This window comes from Pleurodeles waltl, chromosome 8 (assembly GCF_031143425.1).
Source record: "Pleurodeles waltl isolate 20211129_DDA chromosome 8, aPleWal1.hap1.20221129, whole genome shotgun sequence".
Classification (NCBI taxonomy): Eukaryota; Metazoa; Chordata; class Amphibia; order Caudata; family Salamandridae; genus Pleurodeles; species Pleurodeles waltl.
In genome coordinates, this window is record NC_090447.1 from 469486126 (window position 1) to 469509027 (window position 22902).

The 22902-nt window shown below is 41.0% G+C and overlaps 1 protein-coding gene across 1 annotated transcript in view; it reads right to left on the reverse strand.

Annotated features, from left to right (window-relative positions):
- LOC138250053 (interleukin-18 receptor 1-like) overlaps window positions 1-22902 on the reverse strand; it is a 462391-nt gene that overhangs the window by 364171 nt on the left and 75318 nt on the right. Inside the window, exon 3 of the mRNA XM_069204433.1 lies at window positions 14787-14928. Coding sequence (XP_069060534.1) covers window positions 14787-14928 — 142 coding nt within the window. The remainder of the gene's footprint in view (window positions 1-14786; window positions 14929-22902) is intronic.

Sequence of the window (22902 nt, forward strand, 5' to 3'; positions counted from 1 at the left end):
TTGTTGTACAATATCAGGTCTAACAACTCTTCTAATTTTTAGCAGATTATAAATAGTTTGGGTAGAACCATGCCAAATGTGGCCTCCTCTAACATCTCGGAGTCCAAATGGTATCATTTCCTGCTTGACCACTTTAATTTGCAATCACAAAAAATCCAAAATTATGCACAAGGAGTCAGCAAGGAGGCTATGAAACCACTGCCCACTATGCACTGCAGTAGCGACCACAAGGCATTATGGTATTCCATCTCAGTCAGTCGAGTTCAGAAGCAAATAGCAAAGGGCCATAAAGAGGGGGTGACAGGCCCTGGAGGCATATCACCAGCCATTTATATGAAAGATCCAACATATTGGTCTGCCTACCTAGCACCACTCTTTTCCACTATCCTACGCTTGTATTGTATCCCTCCCACATGGCATGGTTCAATCCTTGCACCAATTTTCCAGGGCGGAGATAAAGGGGCACCAGGGAACTATCATTCGATAGCTCTCATTGATAATAATGCTAAATACTTTGCAGGAGTGCTACTAGAGGAGCTTCAAACTTGGGGAGAGGCCAATAATATCATTCCACAAATTCAAACCGGCTTTCCAAAGCATACGGGGATTTCAATCAACCTCTTGGCTTTCTCCTTGTTATTTGACCAGGCAAAATAAAATAGCCAACCAGCCTATCTGGAGTTCATTGATGACAAGTCTACCTTTGATAGAGTTGACGGGGAAACTATGGCAGAAATTAGCCCTTCTGAATATCCTGGACGGCCTTCTTAGAGCCTTGGAGTTCCTGCATAAGGACACGTGCAACAGGATAAAGATTGGGGACAGTTCTCGCCTGTCTAGGCTGATCAAAAATATGCAGGTTCTCAAGCAGGGCTGTGTCCTTGCTCCAACACTATTTAACTAGTTCTTATCGGATTTGGCTCCTACATTAAACTCAATCAATTCCCATCCATACAAATTTGGGGGCTTTCAGCTCTCAAATTTGCTGTACAGAGATCACGTAGGGGCATATTTGAGAGCCACTAGTGCCACATTAGTGCCGCCATAGCATTATTTGTTTTATGCTAAGGCGGTGCTAAAGTGTTTTTTTCCACATGCCATATTTACAGAGTGCGCAATGCATTGCACCACTTTGTAAACAGTTGCACCACATTATGCCTGCACCAGGCATAATGTATGCAAGGGGGGGTGAAAAATAGCACAAAGAAATCTGAAAGATTTATTTGTTCCATTGTTTGCTGCAATTTTAATATCTGCTCAGAGCAGGCATTAAAATGAGGCTCCCATTGTTTTCAAAGGGCCTCTAGGTGCTTTGCAGGATTAGTGTCAACATTTTTTACACTAATCTTGCAAAGCGCCAAATTAGCCTAAACAATATTGAAGCTAATTCCCTAACTACCGCCATGGTGCGTCATATGTTAAATATGGTGCACACATAGGCCCTCATTCTGACCTTGGCGGTCGGCGGAGAGGCGGCGGTCGGACCGCGAACAGACCGGCGGTATTAAAAATGGCATTCTGACCGCGGCGGTCACCGCCGCGACCGACCGCCACTTCCCCACTCCGACAGCCACGGCGGTCATGACAGACGGGCTGGAGTCTGCGCACTCCGGTCCGGCGGTCGACCCAAGACCGCCAACGGTATCATGACCCTGCTTACCGCCGCGGTTTCTGGTGTTCGGGAACCGCCATGCGAACCATGGCGGTAGGCACTATCGGGGCCAGGGAATTCCTTCCCTGGCACTGATAGGGGTCTCCCCCACCCCCCACTGCCCCCCTGAGTCCTCCCCCCACACCCTCCACCTCCCTGCCACCCCCCAGAGGTGGTACGAACCCCCTCCCCACCCCCACCCCGACATGCACATACACGCACCCTGACATGCACACACCCCCAACATGCACATATACACACCCCCTACACACACACATACACAACGGGGACACATACCCGCACACATACATGCCGACATGCGCACCCGCCGAACTACACACATTGCCCATAGGCACAGCAGCACTCCCCGCCCGCATGCACGCACTCACACACCCCCTCTACACACTCACACGCACACCCCCATGCACGCACACATCACACAACACCCCCCCACCCCCTCCCCTCACGGACGATCAACTTACCTTGTGCGTTGGTCCTCCGGGAGGTGACAGGAGCCATGGGGAGGTGACCGCCAACAGAAGACCGCCAACAGAAGACCGCCACACAGAAATGTGGGTCGTAATTCTGTGGGCGGTGTTCTGCTGGCGTGGCGGTGGAGGTTGACCAGTCTCCACTTTCCCGCCGACCGCCAGTGTGGCTGCTGGCGGTTTTCCGGCGGAACGCTCCCAGCGGTCAGAATGCGCACAGCGGCATACCACCGCGGTCGGCGGTCTTCACCGCGGCGGTAACTCGGCGGTCTTGCGAAAAGACCGCCAAGGTCAGAATGACCCCCATAGTGCCGTTAGGGGGTACTAAGGGGCACAGGAAAAGTGGCGCTGCCTATGATGCAGTGCCACTTTTCTTAAATTTAGCTCTTAGTTCTGATCAGCAGAGCAAAAGTTGGTCTGCAGTGCCTTCTTGATGCAACCTTCGCTTTTTCAATCAAGAATAGGCTGCTAATCAATAAAAATAAAACAAAGATTTTCGTCATTTAAGGGGCAAGATCACAAAAATCAATAAAACAAAGATTTTCGTCATTCAAGGGGCAAGATCACAAAAATCAACGTGGTTCCCAGATCAAGAACGACTTGAGTCAACAAGCAGTTTTAAATACCTTGGAGTTTATTTTAATTTGAACGGGGATATTATGATCAACAGGAAGGGCAACACACTGACTGGTGGCCTTAGGTCCCTAGCTAGAAAACTAAAAGGGCGTACTTTGTTGCCAATCCTCCAGGTAGCACAGGCTAAGATTTTGGCAACATTGTCGTATGGAAGCGAGACCCTTACTGGTCAGGATAGTGCAGCATTAGACAAAATGCTACTTAAGATCTATAGATACCCTTTTCAGCTTCCCTCCCATTCATCGCCTGCCCAGATAAGACTGAAGATCAGCATTGTTAAGCAAGATTTGGCACGGATGGCAGCATTTACATTGTGCTGCCACAAACTCATGTCTGCAAATAGTGATTCACTGGCCCTCTACCTGTGGTCTGAAAAGGAAACAAAGGACACAAAGATACAGGCCTTGAGCTCTCCCTGCTTAACTAATGCCTGGGACCTTCCCATTAGTCATCAGGAGTTCAAAACGTTAACAAGAACTAGCAGCAAATGACTTTCCTTGCTTAAAGACAAGGCTAGTCTGGCCCTGTGTAAACATGGTTGGATGACTCTTCAAACGTATACGCAGCTGAAACTCTAGAGTTATCTTAGCAAACTCTATACGGATTGGGTAAAGCCACAGTTTATGAAATACAGGATGGGGATTATAACTACACATTATTAAGATCCCATATGGAAAAGATGAGACGGGCTTGGGAACTGCCGTCTATGTGAACGTGGTGAGGAAGACATCATCCATATGCTGTGCTTGTGCCCCACCCTTCTGAAGGACCGGCAGGAACATTTACGAAGAAGATGGAATACCTGGGGCATTCAGACCTGCAGGGAGGCTGTCTTGGTCTGCTTCGACCATAGGGACATTAGGTTAAACTCTGTACTGGTGAAATTCCTGCAGTGCTTCTTGAAAAGGTCGGGGGCCAAGGCCCAAATAGAGAATGGGAATGGGGAGCCATTTGATATCTAATCACCCTGGTTATTGCCATCCAATGTAGTGGCTATTCTGAATGCTGCATAGGGCATTGTTGGTGCTTGAATGTCTATTATACAACAGTCTAGGCCCCTATCACAATTCTTCTCTGATATGGCATACACCCCTAAATTGCTTTGTGATTTTGATGTATTTTTTAATTATTTATTAAAATGCACTTAATGTTCTTGCATGTGCACCTTACAGAGATTAATGCCAACAAACATTTTTTTTTTGTGATAATGCATACATTAATTATGATGTTTTACTAGTTTTTATGGAAAAAATGTTTATACCAGGTTTTTAGGGAAACTTGCTCTTGACTGGAGGGTGGGGAACTTGCATTGTTTTTTTATATTTTTAAATTGTTTGGCAACGGCTGTCTGGAATGAGACATTTAAATTACTCATAATGCACTAAACGGATGGACATGAGGTTGGTACCTTGAGTCATTTTAGTGCACTTGTATTGTTTATTGTATTGTAAGGTTTTTTTTTTAAAATCTTGAAATAATGTTAAAATTAGCCTTAGGACTGAGTGCACTTTACCACTGCTAACCAGTGCTAAAGTGCATGTGCTCTCCATAAGACATGGTTTCACTGTTATGTACCTAATTGTCATATTTAATTTACTTAAAAGTCCCTAGTAAAGTGCATGACATGCTCCGGGCATGCACATTAAGTTCTACTAGTGGCCCTGCAGCACTGCTCGTGTCACCTACTTAAATAGCACTTTGAAACATGTCCCATACCTGCTATTGCAGCCTGAATGCAGTGTTACCTGGCAGTTAAGGACCCTTTCCAAGGCTTTAACTCCCCTTTTATTACATATATGGCTCCCCTAAGGTAGGCCCTAAGTAGTCCATATGGCAGGGTGATATGTAATTAAAAAACAGGACATATACTCTTTGTCCTGGTAATGAAAAACTCTAATTAATTTTCACTACTGTGAGCCCTACCCCTCTCATAGCATAACAATGGGGATTCCTTATTACATCAAGAGTTGTAATTCCTGATTGAGAAGGAGTAGACCACCTGTCATGTTTAGTACCTGTGGAATCGAAATGACCAATCCTCTTTACTGGTAAAGTCAAATTTATTATTACAATTTTGAAAATGCCACTTTTAGAAAGTTGACATTTTCCTGCTTTTAGCCCTGTGTGCCTATAGCCTGTCTGCAATACACGTTTGAGGTGGGGTGGCAGCTGGACTTATGCATTCCCTCTAGATGGCTACACATAAAGGGACCTTAGGTGTGATTGATGGCCCATCAACATCCTGATGAGCCATCCTGGGCAGAATGGAGGATGGGGCTGACACTTACACCTGAATAGGCAATGCCTGTCCCCACACAAAGAACTGCATACCCCCCTGTAGTAAGCCTGGACCCAGAACAGGAAATGAGGAACGCAGTGACTTCAAAGCCCTTCTTTGTAGTGTCCCCCACTTCAAAGGCACCACTGGGCATAAGAACTGGATTTCTGATCCTACCAACCCAGCACACTTCTGGTTATGTGATTACACTGCCCTGAAGAAGGACAACCGTGCTGCCGCAAGGAGTGATTCTCCTCCGGGCTGTTGCTCTGGAAGAATTGCTTTCTTGCTGTGTTGACCTGCTGACTGCTACCCCCTTGCCTATATGAGAAGGACTGGAACTACAACACTTGAAGCCAGAACCAGAGTGACTCCAAGGGCTTGCTGACTTGCTGGCTGTTCTTCTGAAGTCTCAGGGACATAATAGAATTCCAACTCATTGCCTACAGCACCTGGACATTGCTTGCTGCAAGTCTTCAATGCATTGTCTCTATTCCCAATGCACCTCTGACTTCGCGTGGCTCGGAGCCAAAGCATCACCTACATCTGCGGGATCAAAAAAAGAGCATTGCCTCCTTTTCTCTGTCCCATCTTGCTCTTGATGTCTATACAACTCAGAACCACAGCATTGTTTTCAGTAGGCCAAGACTAGTCCTGGAAACTTAAAACTTATTCCCCAAAATAATGTCCTTAAAAGCATGAACAATAGAAAATACTTTATGTCCGTGCAAAATAATCACTTTAAAACGTTTTTGTACAATGACAAAGGGCATTAGTTCTTCTTACCAGCTTAATTTCAAATTGAGCAAGTCCCTAGAGCAATTTGGTGATCAGCATAGGTCATCACATTGCCTAGCAAGGATAGCATGCAGGTCTCCCTCTTATGATAACATGGTGTCAGGAAGGTTATAAGTTTGAGCCACCAACGTAGCTCACCCTTTCGACAGTAACTGTAACCAGTTGTAAACCTGGGATTTAAATTGCAAATCCTTCTCATTAAAATACTTAAGAAGTTTATATAATCATAAAAACCTGATATCTTCTCACAATACAGAGGACAGTAATCAAATCAAGGTAGAATATCTCAATCCACAATGGTTTAAAAAAAAGAAAAACTATACACTGTATCAAATTCCAGGTCCAGAAAACATCTTTAGCTATTGGTTATAAGCATCAAATAGTATAAGATACTAAAATATTGAAAGTTTAGGTCTCAGTTTCCGCAAAACTTCTAATAGCAAATAAATAGCAACTCACAGTGTTTACTATGTAGATTGAAGTATCACTTTTTAGCTCCCTTAAATCTTCAAGATGCTGACTAAAGCCTAAACATAAACACAAAGGGTGCAGGTGTTTGCTTCTTGGCTTTACATAGGCTGGGCAGAATAACAAAACATAAGCAATATTTTCTTTAACATTCAAATGGCACATAGTTCAAATGCAATCGCCTAAGTTACCAGTACCCTTCATAACTAGAGTTATGATGTCCAACAATAACATATTCCAAGATGGAATATTTCAATTGCTTTTTGAAGAGCATGGACAGAGAATGAGGGTTGGTCTGACACATGCTCCATCGTGGTCGGCCTCACTTTTCAGATTTGACCCAGTCTATTATAACCAGAAAACCCCGGTTGGCGCTTTATGCTTCTAAGGACTACGTTTTTTCTTTAAAAATTCATATCTTGAGTTTTGATAATTTGATTTTTGATGTTTGGTTCATTAAATCAAGATCTATTTTTTCTAATCTTGTGTGGTATCCTGTTGTGTAGTGTTCACTGTTTTACTGTTTGAACTTTTGCACAAATAGTTAATACATTGCCCCTTAAGTTAAGCCTGACTTTTCTGTGGAATGCTACCGAGGGGAACAAAGATTCATTTAGAGTGTGTTTCTGACTTAACCTGATTAGGATTGTGGTTACTGCTTCATAGGGTAAAGCAGAAACCCGCATTTCTAACTGTAGAGCAACGTGGAAACAACCGGCTTCAAGAGTGTGTTGGTGTTTGTCTCACAGCTAATTGTCCACCAATCAAACCATAGAATGTTTGTTTATTTTTTTTTCTTACATGTGTATGACCTCGCATTTGACACTGTAGGTGAGGGGCACCCCTTGGAGTTAATAAAAGGTAGGCATGATGTGATCAAATTCTCCCTGGCTTATGAGGAAGTGTGCATCAGGCCAACCAGACACATTTCAGCAGGGTTTAAGTGGTGTTGAGGAGGTCGGCGAGCATGACTATTGCACGTGTCAGACAGGACCAAGGCATCCATAGTATAGTAAACATTGTGATATTTGAGGAAACGTTTGGATCTGCTAAGAAAATGAAATTGGAAACAAACTATTGTTTATTTTTAGCATATATTCCTCAAAGGTTAAATTGAGGTCTGTGTAAAGTCCAGTGTTTTACTGCAGATGGGGTTGGAAAGGTACATAGCTTCAGTGTGAATATCTGGCAAACAAGCTTGGATTTTGGAGGGAGTAAGCCACTTTTTATGAGGACAGACTCAGTCACAGTTCGCTTCAGTTTCATACAAATTTAAAATTTGCATTTTTGTTTATTGGCTGCAAGGCATGGTCTCTAGCTCAATTGAATGCTAACATTAGCAGACAATTCTTTTGATTTTACTTAGCAGTCCCATGCATATTATTGCAGACACATGAATATTAGAGCAAGGACTTGTTGTGTAGGTTAATACTTGGTATTCCCTCTAAAGGATTAATAATACTGGATCAGGTATAGAGCATGGTAGGAGAATGGAGCTCGCTATTTGAACAAATTGCTGCATGACATAGGATAAGAACTTGATCAATGGCATAAGAGTATTAGAAAGTCTCTTACAATGTGTAGTATTCTTGGCACATGTTGGATGTACCAACAGTGTGATGCCACTTTATAGAATCTCCGCATGTAAGACTTAGGGGGTCATTCTGACCCCGGCGGTCAGAGACCGCCGGGGCCAGGGTCGGCGGGAGCACCGCCGACAGACCGGCGGTGCCCCGCAGGGCATTCTGACCGTGGCGGTTCGGCCGCGGTCAGACAAGGAAAACCGGCGGTCTCCCACCGGTTTTCCGCTGCCCTTGTGGTCCGCCGCCATGGGGATTCTGACACCCCCTACCGCCATCCTGTTCCTGGCGGGTCTCCCACCAGGAACAGGATGGCGGTAGGGGGTGCCGCGGGGCCCCTGGGGGCCCCTGCAGTGCCCATGCCAATGGCATGGGCACTGCAGGGGCCCCCGTAAGAGGGCCCCACTTTGTATTTCAGTGTCTGCTTTGCAGACACTGAAATACGCGACGGGTGCCACTGCACCCGTCGCACCTTCCCACTACGCCGGCTCAATTCTGAGCCGGCATCCTCGTGGGAAGGTTGATTTGCCCTGGGCTGGCGGGCGGCCTTTTGGCGGTCACCCGCCAGCCCAGGGCAAATCCCAAAATACCCTCAGCGGTCTTTCGACCGCGGAGCGGTATTTTGGTGGGGGAAGTCTGGCGGGCGGCCTCCGCCGCCCGTCAGACATAGAATCACCCCCTTAGTATGCTCTCTGAAAATTCCAAGTCAGTTGGGGGAACAGAATATGACTATACAACGTTGCCATTGTGGCAGCACTCTATAAATAACAAGTGTGAGTGAAAACATACCAAACCCTGTGCTACATTTGTTTAGTGGTTGAGAGATCACCACACATTTGTTGGCCACAAGGTGTTGGAGCTACCACAGGACCCTCGCTGTTGTATGAAGCCTTAATCCCATTTACGGTCCAGTCAGCCTGCTTTATTTTCTTTATTGGGGCCTGCACGCTGCACTTGTTAACTGTTTCAGCATTTCCTATTGCTGTGTTTGAAGAGTTTATATTTTATAAGGAGCACCTGCGGAGCTGGCAGAGGGCACTCCCACAAGAAACCTTCCCACACCACTATGCTGGATGTCCACCATCTTAGATGAGATTACTAGCTAGTGTGCGTCCCAATCTTTTAAAGTAGCAGCTCAGCTGTGTAAGACGTGCTACACAACGTGGGCAGCCATTGTCATTTGGGAACTTTGGGCCAGATGTAACAAAAAAGGCATTTGCGATTAAGAAATAGCGATTTTTAAGAAATCGCTATTTCTGATTCGCAAAATGCAATGTATCATATTTGCGATTCAGTAAAAGCGATTTCTTAAAAATCGCAAATGCTATTACCGAATCGCTAATTGCGATACAGACCCCATTCTCACCTATGGGCCTGTAGGCCCATATTTGCGAATTTTTTGCATTTCCCAAATTGCGAATTCCTAACTGGAATTTGCAGTTTAGAAAATGCAAAACCCCAGGGTGCTGGGGGCCAAAGGCCCCCTCTGCTGCACCCCAAAAAAATATTTCAGGACATGTAAGGCGCACACATGCCAAAGGGGCATGTGTGCGTTACATGTCAATTTTAAAAATGCATTTTTAATGCATTTTTTAAATTTGCACATGGGTGCCATCAAGTTCAACTTGGTGGTAATAGCGATTCCTTAATGCCCAATTCGCATTAAGGAATTGCTTCTTACATGTGGTTTAGAAATCCTTATTTGTGATTTCTTATTTAGAGAATCGCAATTTGCGATTCTCTAAACAGGCTCGCAAATTTAAGGAATCGCTATTTTAGCGATTCCTTAAATTTGCGTTGTGAATGCCTTTCATAAATACTGAAAGGCATTTTTGCAATCGCAAATGGGCATTCGCACCGTTTGCGAATGCAAAAAGGCTTGATATATCTGGCCCTCTGTTTTTTTTATGTGTCATGTTCTATTGGGAAATTCAAAGCAGATGACGGAGGCCATTTTATTTAGGAAATTTCATGTGCCTCCATTTTTGATTAGAGATATTCAAGAAAAAGCAGAGCCAACTTCATATTTTAAAAGAAAAGGTGTAAATTATTCTATGACACAATTGGTACCTTTGCTCTTCAAGTCTTGGGAACAAATATCAAAATCATTGTTACACCAGTCTACATTTCATGTTTTTAATAGAAAAAGTGTGAATTGTTCTGTGACGCCATTTGTACTTTGGCTCTACAGTTCTTATGGGAGCCATCTCCACAAACATTGTTACACCAGTCTACAGTTTGCCTACATTCCGTTAAAGGGTATATCTACAAAGAATAAAACAGATGGTAGGGACGGGGTATCGTCTTCTGATTTAACTCTGATTCTGATGCACACACTTATGTACCTTGTTCATGTCTGGTGCACATCAGATCAACTTATTATATATTTTATACACAACTTAACAGTGATACGCACAGTATTGTGCTACCACAAAACGCAGATTATTGTCAGTTGTGTATCTACTTTACCGTGATGTGCACACTATTACAGGACGTGACAACTCCTGTTTGCTCAGTGATATGCACACTGTTAACTACATTTACCCTGTATTGATCATGCTCTGGTACTCACATTTAAGGTGATTATCTGCATAACTTCTGTCATTTGGTATGTAATCAGTTGATCAACCACCCCCATTTCTAGCATCACCTGGGGAACCCCCAGTGGTGTGAAGGAACTGTTTTTATGCTTTAGAAATGTATTTGGGGACAATAGAAGCTTCACTATTTCGCCCTGGGAGAAAAATGTTTTTACTGTTACATTCTTTAGGTTTCAAAGGCTATACTATTTTTTAACATTTACCTGAAGTGGAAGGAATGGATGATGAGCAGATCGATGAGTACACAGACTATGTAAATAAGTAAGCACTACATTTCGGCATCCAACCTAGCATAGTTGTTTTCCAACAGAAATTTCTTATGTGGAAACAAAATATTGGGGAAAATGCAGACATGTATGTGTCAGCACTTAAAAAACAAGTTTCTGATTGTAATTTTGAAAAATTAACTGACCATCTAGTTTGTGACCAATTTATATGCCACTTCACAAAGCAATACAGCAACAACTATTGTTTCGAGCAAATACATATCTTGACAAATACCTAAAAGTATTGAAAAGTCACAGATACCTGTGAAAGAACTGGAAGAAAAAAACTGAAGTGTCAAATGCTATAAGACAGAAAGGGAAAGCCAATGTAAACGTGTCTGTTTTTTTTAAAGCTGTAACAAAACTAGAAACTAATTTTTAAGCAAACTAATTTACGTTTCATTGCGGAAATGTCTCTCATTTCAGGATCGTGAAGCAATGTCAAGGAAGAAGTGTCATTTGTAGGAATTGCAGTACGATGGGTCATTTTGCCAAGGTTTGTCCAAGCCAGTTAAAAACGACAGCCAGGAGTAGCACTGTTGTAGCAAATCTTGGGGAAGAAGGTAGTGATGGTCACTTAGACAAACTTCAGGAAGAACTTTAGGATATGGTTTTAGTGGTTAGTGAAAATGCGTTTGATACAGATGACCCTTGTGCCTGCATGGACCCATATGCTGAAAATCCATATAGGTAACAGATCAGTAAGACTGTTAGTGGATTCAGGAGCTAGAATAACTATGATCTCACTTGAGTTATTCAGTGAACTTTGGCCAGGTAGAAATTTAGAACCTCCTGATAATGCAGGCATATCATATACAGGGAGACATATCGATCTGTCAGGATTCTTTTAATTTTTAGGACCAGAAATATGTTAGGCAAAATAAACATGGCTGTCAAAGGTCTGTTCATTTTAGGGTGGTTTCACCAAGGTTTGTTCAAAATGGTCTTAAGACCGGGTACAAAAGACCAAAGGACTTATTTACATGCCCCTTGCGCCATAAGTGCGTCACTTTTTATATGGGAAAAAGTGACAAACCCGCGGCACAAGGGGCTTGTAAATAAGCTCCAAGTCTCTACAGCTGGAGAAAACCTAGTAGAGAATATGTATGCTTGATTTCCTTCTGTGTTTTCCGATAAACTGGGAACCATTAGAGAGTTCAACATAAAATCAGAATTATTTTGGTGCAACACAAATTACACAGTGTGCCTTTCTCCAATAGGAAAGATCTTGAGAAAGAAACAACAGAATTGTGCGACAATGGAATCATCAAATCTATTGAATTGTCACTGTGGCTGCCACCTCTCATTCTAGCTCAAAAAAGAGATGGGGAACTGAGAGTTTGTGTAGATTTATGCAGTCTTAATAAGGTTATTTTGATAGATCCACGCCCTCTTCCTAAAATATCTGACCCGCTTGCTGTTGTGGCTGGTACAAAGTGGTTCAGGCAGCTAGACCTAGCTTCAGTGTACCACCAGTTAGTGTTAAAACCAGAATCCAGCCATTGCACAGCATTTGTGTCTCTAAAATAGGTTGTGGCTTTTCAGGATGATGTACTGATATTTGCAGAAACCAACAAGAAGCACCTTGCTATTTCGGTTGAGTGTTAACCATTCTGTAGGAGAAAAGGGTTGTCTTTAAAACTCATAAACACAAAAAGAGCAAAATCAGAGTCAAATATTTAGGACATATTGTTTCTGGACATGGCATAGAACCAAGGCCATTTTTTTGCTAGTGCAATATTTGATGTACAGGCACCCACTGATAACAATATTTAAGTCACTCATGGCAATGTGCAAATTATATGCTCATTTTATTTCAGATTATGCTTCACACATCCAACCTTTGACAGTTCTCTTGAAGGAAGATGTTACTTTTAAGTGGGGTGCCAAATGTCAGGACTTATTGTAGTAGGTACACAGCTTGCCCATTTTAAAATTCAAAAAAACTATTTGACTATAAGCTTCTGTGTTGCACTACTGTTGATGTAAGTAACCATGGTCTGAGTGCTGTTCTTATCCAGGAAAGAGGTGGAACAGAAAATATTATTAGTTACACATCTAGGGTTATGAGGGATGTTGAAACCCATTTTTCAACTATAGAGAGAGTTGCTAGCCTGTTGTTAGGCTATACACAAATTCAAACCGTATATTTGGGGTACAAGGTCCAATTTAAAACAGATAATAAAGACTCCCAGAATTTCCAGGCTGTCTACAAAGTTGCTGCTGTATCATTTTGACATAGTACACATCCAAGGGGGGAAATTGTGCAGGTGGATTTTTTGTCCAGGCTTCCTGTACAAGATGCCAATATGGACAATGCTGAAGGCGCTATGGAGGAAAATTACTTAATTGCTGCATTGCATCTAGAAGAAATCTGTGCTGTATCATTGTATGAATAGAAGAATGAAATGGATTTGGATGAGGTTATGAAAGAAATAAGATCTTACATTTCGAAGGGCTGTCCACAGAAATATAACTTATTAGTCTGTGTAAACCATTTTGGATAGTATCTGATGAGTTGTCCATGGATGATGGTCTTCCCCTACGGTGGATTTCTATTCCAAATGGCCAGAAGTAGAATTTGTTGCAGATCCTAATGCCAAAATTGTAATTGAGTTACTCAACACACATTTTCTTACATGAAGGATAACCTCAATTTCTTATTTCCAATAATGGTGTTAATTTCTCAATGAGGAAGTTGACAGGTTCCTTATTCTGGTGATGTTTCAACATTTGAAAATGTCTCTATACCATTCCCAAAGAAATGGTCAGGTGGAGCGCATGAATCAAGTGCTACTGCATTGTGTTCAGTGGGCTACCACCAACAAGTGTGTTGTAATGAATGTGGTCTAGTCCATGTTGTGGTTTTACTAGACCAACCCACAATGTTCTTCACAAGTTCCCTTCCAAATTTCTGAGAGCTAGGAAACCCACTAGCAAAGTATGCCCTAGTAGAATGAGTAGGTGGGTAAAGTTCAGTATGTAATTAAAAGATTATGATGTAAAGGTATAAGGGAATGTGGCCGGAGCTAAGAAGAGACAGAAAAATAAACAACAGTCATTGTGGGAGTGATATGACACTTTATGTTGGTGACAGGGTGTATATAAAAAAGGTGGCTAAGGAAGGGTGGTGAGAAATTTGGTGGACCATTTGTGATGGACAAAGGGTGTGGTAATGCAGTTAGAGTAAATGGTACTGATCGGTAGAATGTTGTAAGAATGGTCAAAGCTAGGTCTAGGCAGGATATCACTGTGAACAGCTTGGAGGCGTCTGGTGCGTCTGGTGAGGAAAACACAGTGAATACAAGGAATGAGAAGGTTGTAAGCAAGGGTGGTCATTTGAGAAATATCATTCCTGAGGTTCACCAGATCAGTCAATTTAGACATGTTCCTTATAGGTTCACGTATTAGCCTGGGGTTCATGGTCAGTTTGTTTGGATGGTTTCAGGTTCCTGTTGAAGTACTCCAACTAGCTTTTTGAAAATCACAGCTGTGTTCTGTTTTTCAGTAATTTCCATATTGATTTTGGTACTTTGTATTTGATAATGCTGTTCTTTATTATTTATTTTAATTGTTTTGATGCTTTGTAGTAGTTTATATTTTATGTTGTGTTTAGTTTTCTTGTTTTTCCAAAGGAGAAGAGAGAGTAAATGCAGTATTCTTGCCACATGCTACATTTTTGGCAATGGTGTGGTGTAATTTTATAGAATCTCCTCACGTAAGACTTGGAATGCTTGCAAAGTATTCCAGTTCAGTTGGAGGAACAGTTTATGGCTGTATAAGGTTGCCATTCTGGCAGCTCTTCATAAATTATAAACAAGAGTGAAAACTTACCCAACACGGTATCACAGTTCTTCAGTGGTGGAGGGATCACTACACAATGCTCGTCTATAAAAAAAAGACTATGCTTTTGACATAGCCATCATTTTCATTTGATTGCATACTTGCGGTCCTGTGCCAATAGCTAGACTTAACCATGTGTCATATATCATGATGTGAAATTTTCAATTTAGAAACTTACTTCCATGTTAAAATTTCTTGTACTCCGTCAATTTCGATGAAATTTGTTTCACTGGGATTTGTCATTAACCAGTAGAGCGATATTGCATCAGTTGTGTTTGAGTGGATGGTGACAGCTGTGCAAAAAAGTGTCTTCGACTTTCCTATAAGAGGAATATAAAATATAATATATATAAGTACATTACTATTATATTTAATGTTGTACTGTGACAAAGAATAGACAAGTAGTATTTAAATTCTACAATCTTAGCTTGTATCTGTATGTAAGAAACCAATTGCTAGAAATCATTTGCTTGGAGTCATTGTAGTTGTTTTCCATCAAATTCACCCCTGTCACCTGAGAAACTGAAAAAAGGGGGACGCATTCCTTTGTGTCTCTAACCTGAATACCTCCTCAACTTAAAAGAATGCCAACAAAGTTCACCAGAACCTGACTACCCTCATAATCTATGCACAAGGACGCATTTTTACAGGGTCAGAGGCTTTGCCTCTATTCCTGTGATACTGTCCCATGTACCCACTCTCAACTAGCTTCAGTGGCGGCCTTTGGTCTTCTCCATTTGGGACTGCATCATAACCCATTCTCTAAGCCTCTCTCTGTCATGTTCCTGCTGTGCCTGGGAGACACTACAGAACACATTGGCCTTTGTCACAGGTGTGGCAGTGCCTACCTACTACTCAGCTGCCTCATACCTATTGAGACCAGTCTTGCTCTCACTCATGCAACTGCCACTGCATCCATCCTGGACTCACTCCTGCTTAGGAGCCCTGCATCAGTGTTCTATCCCAACATGCTCCTTGGTTTATCAGCAGGTTGGTAGCTGTCATGCTGGGGCTCAGCTGCCCAGACCCTGGGGTCACAGGTAACTGTACAATGGAGACACACCTATGTCTCTACGTGCTTGGAAGGCGACCATTTACTCATGGAAAGGAGAACTTTCTGGGACCTACAACAGAGGAGAGTATGCTGCTGATGGCACCTATTAAGCAGTATTGGTGAGGTATCTGCAATACATTCCAGGTCCCAGTCTCTACCTGTACAGGAATCTTGCAACCTTTTGTATTCTCTATTTTACAGGTTTTCAGCAGTGGAGGCAGAGACTGTTACTCTCCAGCCCATCACTCTCTTTAACTTATTATTGAAAAGTGATGAAACTGAAGTGGCTGCAGATCAAATGACACTGCCCTACACTGCTACCTTGTCCAAGATACACAACCAGTGGTTCTGGAACAATTTTCAGATTGGGGATGTTGCCATCAATGTCACATCAAGCATCATACAAAGAACCGGAGTAGCAAATAAGCTAAGCCCATTCAGCAGGAGGCTAATACTGGTGCGGCATGTAGCTCGTGGTTTGCTTTGGAGCACACTTTCACAAATATAGCACTAAAGCATGGTGTGATAGCGCACTGTCATTTACCAACAGCACGTTTTATTGAAATGGCTGCTAATTCGCACAAATGTGCTGTTTTACTGATAAAACTATATAGCGCAAAAAGATAATGCGTAGAAATCCGTTTTTAGCAAACACTTATCATTGGTAGATCACCTTGTAAATAGCTTGATTTGTGTTGATCCTGTAAAATCGTTATTTCCATGATAGTTTAGAATTACAAAATAATTTATTCTTTCCCAACTACCGATACATTTAAAATACTTGCACCGTTCACGTACAAGTATTTACATTTTGCTGTGTGTTGGAAAAAACGACATACTACAGCCTTTCCTTTCTCACCCTTTGCCGCAGCAAGATTGTCACATACTTAACGAAAAGACAGATTTCCATGTCGAAGAATAAGCAGCAATTTGTCAGAAAACTGCCTAACAACTGACCTCTGCCTTTGAACACACAGCAAATGTGACAAAAAAAGAAATAAATAAAGGCACCTTAACTCATCATTCACTTTTTGAACCCCAGCAGTTATTTTGTGGGTGCTGCAGCACCCCCAGCATGCTTGCTTCCAGCGCTTATGCCCACCATCAATGACCAATGAAAATATCTGCGCATCCAAATGAAAGAGTGAAGCGACATCAGGTAAATGCCATGATAAAACATAAGGAAACAAAAAATTCCCGATGGAGGTTGGAATAAACGTGCTTCTACTTATCAATGTAATGATAGTTTACATGATTTAATTCAACAACATTTAGAGTTAGGGTTGTTACTAATAATAAAAAAAAGTTACAAATGCAGCTATTAAATGATTTTCAGGTTTAAAATTACCGTATGGATTGGAATAATGCTTATAGTTATTTTATTTGAATGTAATTTATAGTTAGTGTATGAATACATTTAATAAATATTTATTTCCCTTAAATTAAGTATTAGGTTTATCGAATTAGGTTTAACGTTACAGTAAAGTTACAAATCGTTTGAACTAAGCACATTCTGTTTAATAAAAGTAATAGTTTTAGGGTTATGAGGTGTTTAGACATATAGTGTAATTTAAATAATAGAAATCAATTTGATACAATGGTTGAGTCATTGGTAGTGCTCAATTAAGGTAACTTATTATTTTATTTACATGAAAAAATATATTTAATCTCGCTAGATTCATGGATAGATACGTACAAGGGAGATTACACATTACATTTAGAGTATTAAATTAAAATTAAAATTAGGGAAACGGTTTGTAAATTAGAAAACTGATGGTTAAGGACATGAAAGCAGATTTACCAAAACACCAGGGTAACGAAAGTGACATCACACATCCTCTGACCTTATTGGCATAAAAGAAAGTGACGTCATACGACCTTTGACCCTGAATCTTCCAAGGAAATGATGTGACTACACCTTAACCTGATTGATATCACAATAATTGACATCACTGAAGTTACATTTTTAATGTTTCAGTTATATAAACATACAACACAAATGAAACGTTTGGATCCACATATATTATAGTGCCGACATAAGCTTTAAAAGTGGTGGAAGGTATCCAATAAAATACTCACCCTAACTGGTACTATGCAAAGCAAATAAACCAGAGATCTTTTGAATGGGGTCGGGGGTAAGGGGTTTCCCCACAAGAAACGTTTTTTAAATAATGAGTGGAATGGTGCATTTTAAAGCAAAGGTTTCAATTAAATCAGCTGAAAAGCCATGGCTTCTGAAATGACACTTGTCATGTCCATGCCAATGAAATATGACGCATCAATCTTACCCTCACTCCATCATTCTCATGCTCCCTGCCTCACCCCTACTCACCGACATTTAATCTCATTTACTGCCGCTCCTGTCACTGACGGCCATTTTCACTCACACACACGCTCACATACATACAAGCTTGCACATGAAACTCCCTCTCTAGCTGAACACTCTCTGATGCGCAAGCACGCACATAACATATACTTAGAAAATGTTTTGCTTACCGGATATTTGTTTTTATCACATTAATAGTGATTAATATACAATCATTCACAATTAGAGGAATTAAAAATTTGCTAAAAACAAGATGAGCAAAGCAGTTAATGTGTTCTTCGCAATCAGGGGCATATGTATGAGAGGTTTCCACCACCATGGTGTCACTTTTACTGATGCAGCAGCAGTGCAAAGCTCTCAACCATATCTATGAAGCCACATAAAGCACTTTGCCTGGCTTTGAATGGCCTCATAGATATGGAGTAAGTCAAGTCAGTACAAATCGCTGTGTTGCCTTATTCTGCTCCAGGGAGGCGTCCCATTGGTGTTGCAGTGGGTTTTCCTATACAACACCCACGGATTTTGATACAGCCCCAGATTTACAAGAGACTGTAAACCTGGGGATGCACAAAAACCTTACATCTCCCCACGGGAGGTGCAACAAGAACAAATATCTTCATTAATCCTTGTTTTTTACTTTTTCTGCAGTACACATAGAAAGAGGAAAACGCCTCTTGAAATTGTTTCTGTCCAGGAAGGGACCCCTTTCTGCACCAAACTATCCTGCTGACAATGCAGATGCCCTTGCACCATGGTGCCTGCATTGGCAATAGGCATTCATAATGGTGTCAATGCCATGGTAAGGGTCAGGAATGCACTGTATCTCCTAGATATGGTACATTTCTGCCCTTTCCTTTTGAAGCAGGGCAGCATAGAAAGATGACTTGCTGCACTGCCTTGAGCCAAATTCTAATAGATTTGGCCCTGATTGTGTTGCCTCTGTGGCCAGGGATTGCAATGGCAGCACCAGTAGTCTCAGTGAGCAAACCAGGGTTTGCTGCTGCGACCCCTTGCGACCCCTAAATGATGCCCATGGTTAAGGATAGGTGAGGAAGTAAGGGCACAACAATGTAAAGGAGACATATTAAAGATCATGTCAATGATGTGAGTAGGGGACTCAAGTAAATGTTGGATGACATAAAGGAACAACACAATAAAAGTATGGAGAAGTACAGGGGATCAAGTAAAAAACATAAAACCAAGCATATAGTATAAAGGGAAACCAAAAGGTAAATGTGACTTTAGTGAGGTCCCACCATTTTTTTAAACCAACCTGTCTGATACCCATATCAAAGCAATGCCAATTACCCTTGAATTTTAGTCATTTCAGGCTGACAAGAAAAGAGGAAGAGAATATGCTTGGCAACTTGTTCTAATGTCACATCTTTTATGCTGTACACTGACTGGAAGTGCAAGCTTCACCTTGGTGATAAATGATACATCATCAGCTATTGTCCAGAAACCCTCCAGCCTTGCCCCCACATTGATTCAGTTTTTAAAAGTTTCTTCTTCGGCCAAGACCATAATCCAGGCAAGAAAAATACAAGCTACCCAAGACAAATACTGTTGTGCAACGTCCTTTGAAGACTATACCACCATCACCTCAAATATGCAGATGATAAGCAGGGTTCACTTTAAACATACTACCCACCCACTCTAATGTAAGAAGGAAGCAAAAGGTTCTGTGAAGTACTTTGATGAAAGGCTGTGAGAATTTGTTTTTCTTTCGTTGACTGGGATGAGAGCCCTAGTCAGCAGCAACCGCAATTTTTGTCAGGTTAAGGCACAAGCAAACTATAAATTAATCTATGCTCACCCTCTAGTAACTTGGCAGAGAGTAGTCAGTCTTAGGTTGAAGGCAGTGTGTGGCAAAGCTCCGGAGTTGGGGAGGGTCCAAAATGCTATTCTCCAGTGTAAATGCCTTAATTGTAAGATGGGGGACTTGGCCAGAGGACAAGGACCCAAACGTCCTCTAAAGAAGAAAATGCTATGTCAAAAAGAGGTAAAGTCCCATTCAAAAGTTCTTGAAACTATCAAATGCGAAGTTTATTACAATGCTGATTCCAACATTTTGCTTCCAAACATTCCAATAGAGTCACTTAATTTCCTTATGCAAAAGCAGCATCCAATATAATGACGCAAGAAGAAAGAAAGAAACAGCCAACACGTGTTTCGCTCCCTCTGGCATTATAAGCCAGGGCTTTCTCAAGGCTGGAAAAGAAAGAGAAATCAACGCTTGTTGATAGTCTTAAAAAGAATAATGTATGGAAGAAAAAGAAGAAGAAGAAAAATATAAAAAAGCCTTCAAGAGCCATCAAATTGTGTGCAAAAGAACAAAGTTACTGTGCAAAAGATGGCACCGATATTGTGCAATAATGTCAGCGGTGAAGAAAGCGCAATCTTTGGTTTTACGCTAGAACATAAATTACAGAAAAGTGTACAAGAAAGTAGTGGTAAGGCATCTAATGCTCAGGTCTAGACAAAGCTGTTAGATATCCCAAGAAAAAGTAAAAGTATGCACCCGTGCTAAAAAAGGTAATAGAGAGAAATACAATAAAGTCAATTAAATAAACAAGTAAGGAACAATTAATTTAAGCTAAACGTAAGAATACGTATACATCTGTAATGTAAAACACTATCTGTTATTAGCTAAATTAAAAAAATATTGAAGCATATTCTAATTTAGAGAAAAGGAATAGTGCAAAACATGTTATAGTATCGTTATACCAGAAACCCTCAAATGATAATAAAAATAATAATAAAACATGTCTTCGAAGTATGACTAGTCCCATTACTCGGGGAGACCGTCTTGTTAATTGATTGTATTAGTAAATCTTAAAGAATACATTATGTCAAATGAGCAGAGTGTCTATATATAACACGGAGCATTCCTACGTCTTACCTTCGAGTTACATTGATCTCAAAAACGCCAACTATCAGGGCGAGGAGCCATTACAACAAGGAACGGACGCATTAAGCGGCGCGCTTGCAATAAGCAGGCTTTTATCAGGTAGAGAGTTCCTAGCGTCGTACGGTTTCTAATGGAAACAGACGACGGACTGCTGTTGTCTCTAACTCGTAAGGAAGGAAAGAAAATCGCGGCCGCCATTTTATACAGTGTTAATGATCGTGAAAACCAATGCAAGAACAATACAAATTCATCCTTTGTGAACACAATTGTATACGCTGAGGCATATAAAGTAATGGGCACAACATCTAAATAAATAAAAAGTAAAAAATAAAGGACAGAGTTGAAAAGAAAAAAGGTTGAACAAAAAGATGAATCAAAATCGAACTTCGGTTGCAAAATAGGTGACCAGTAAGTCTAAATATGCGCTTATTAATCAAATACTAAAATAAAATACTAAAATAAAGAGAAAAAGAGTGAAGACAAAAGTAATAAAGGTAAAAGGCAAGCAATAATCTGTATAGAACTTTCTGACAGTGAAATTGAAGCACGACCTGTTTCGTGTACACATAATTACAGAAAACATGAAATACAGCAGTATGTATATATAATGTGGAAGTCCTTATTTCTACAGTAGCCAGAAGTGCCATTCATAATCTTTGTTGAGACCCTTGTTAACTGTATCATATTTGATAATAAGACGACTTTCTTCTTGACGTAGTCGCAGAGACCTGTTTCCACCTCGCAAAGAGGGTGAGATACGTTGTAGACCACTGAAAGTAAAAGTACATTGTTGTGAATGACAGTTATTAAAATGTTCTACCAGTGGTGCTTGAGTGTCCAATTTTTGTATGTTCCGAAAGTGTTCCTGAATTCTGATTTTTAAAGGACGGATCGTACTGCCTATATAGGTTAAATTACAAGGACACCAAATGGCATAGATGACATAGGTACTGGCACAGTTAATAAAGTCAGAAATCCGATGTGTGTGGTTATTGATATTAACCAATGTAGATTTAGAAAGGCCCAATTTGCATACAGAGCATTTGCTACAGGTGAAGAATCCTTTTGGTTTTGAGGGTAAGAAAGTAGTAGAAGGTCTATGTTGAAAAAAAGAAGGACAAAGTTTATTCCGAAGGTTAGGTGCCCTCCTGAAGCCAATTTGGGGGTGATTAGTAATATATTGATTAATCGAAGAGTTATTCGAAAGTAAGAACCAGAATTTTCTAAGTGATTTGCAAATATAATTGTGACCATTATGAAAAGTGGTGATAAAACGAACCGATTTGTTCTGAGTAGTTTTTTTAGGTGTGTTCAACAGTAAATTCCGGTCCATATTTCTCACTTCATCTCTGATGGTGTCTAAAGAGGCCTTATTGTACCCCCTTGATATAAGTCTCTTGGTCATTTCGGAAGACGTGTTATCATAGTCTGAGGTATTAGTACAGTTAAGTCTATCTCGTCTAAATTCTCCTTTTGGTATGTTTCTAATAGTGCTAGATGAATGGCAACTAGTAGCATGGAGAATAGAATTGGCTGATGTCATTTAGCGGAAAAAAATTGTCTGAAGTTTATTATCTTCAACAAAGATCAAAAGAGAAAGATATTCAATTGAAGAGTTAGAAATTTGATAGGTGATATCTATGTCCCAAGGGTTTGGTTTAAGAGACTGAAAAAATTGTTGGAGAAAGACTTTTGAACCTTGCCATATAAGCAAGATATCAATATATCGCCCCCAAAATATAATGTGTTTGGTAAACTGTTCAGAGCGATCTGACCAAAGCCAAAAGTTTTCCACAGCTCCCATCAAAATACATGCGTAGGGTGGAGCAAATTTTGCCCCCATCGCAGTTCCTTGTAGCTGAAGGTAAAAATTGCCATCAAAAAGAAAATAGTTATTCTCAAGACAAAATTTAAGGAAATCCAGAATCATCGTGTTCCGTGTCAAATATTGCACTGATCTAGTGGATAAGCACTTATTTACTGCCGCAAGACCATCCTTATGT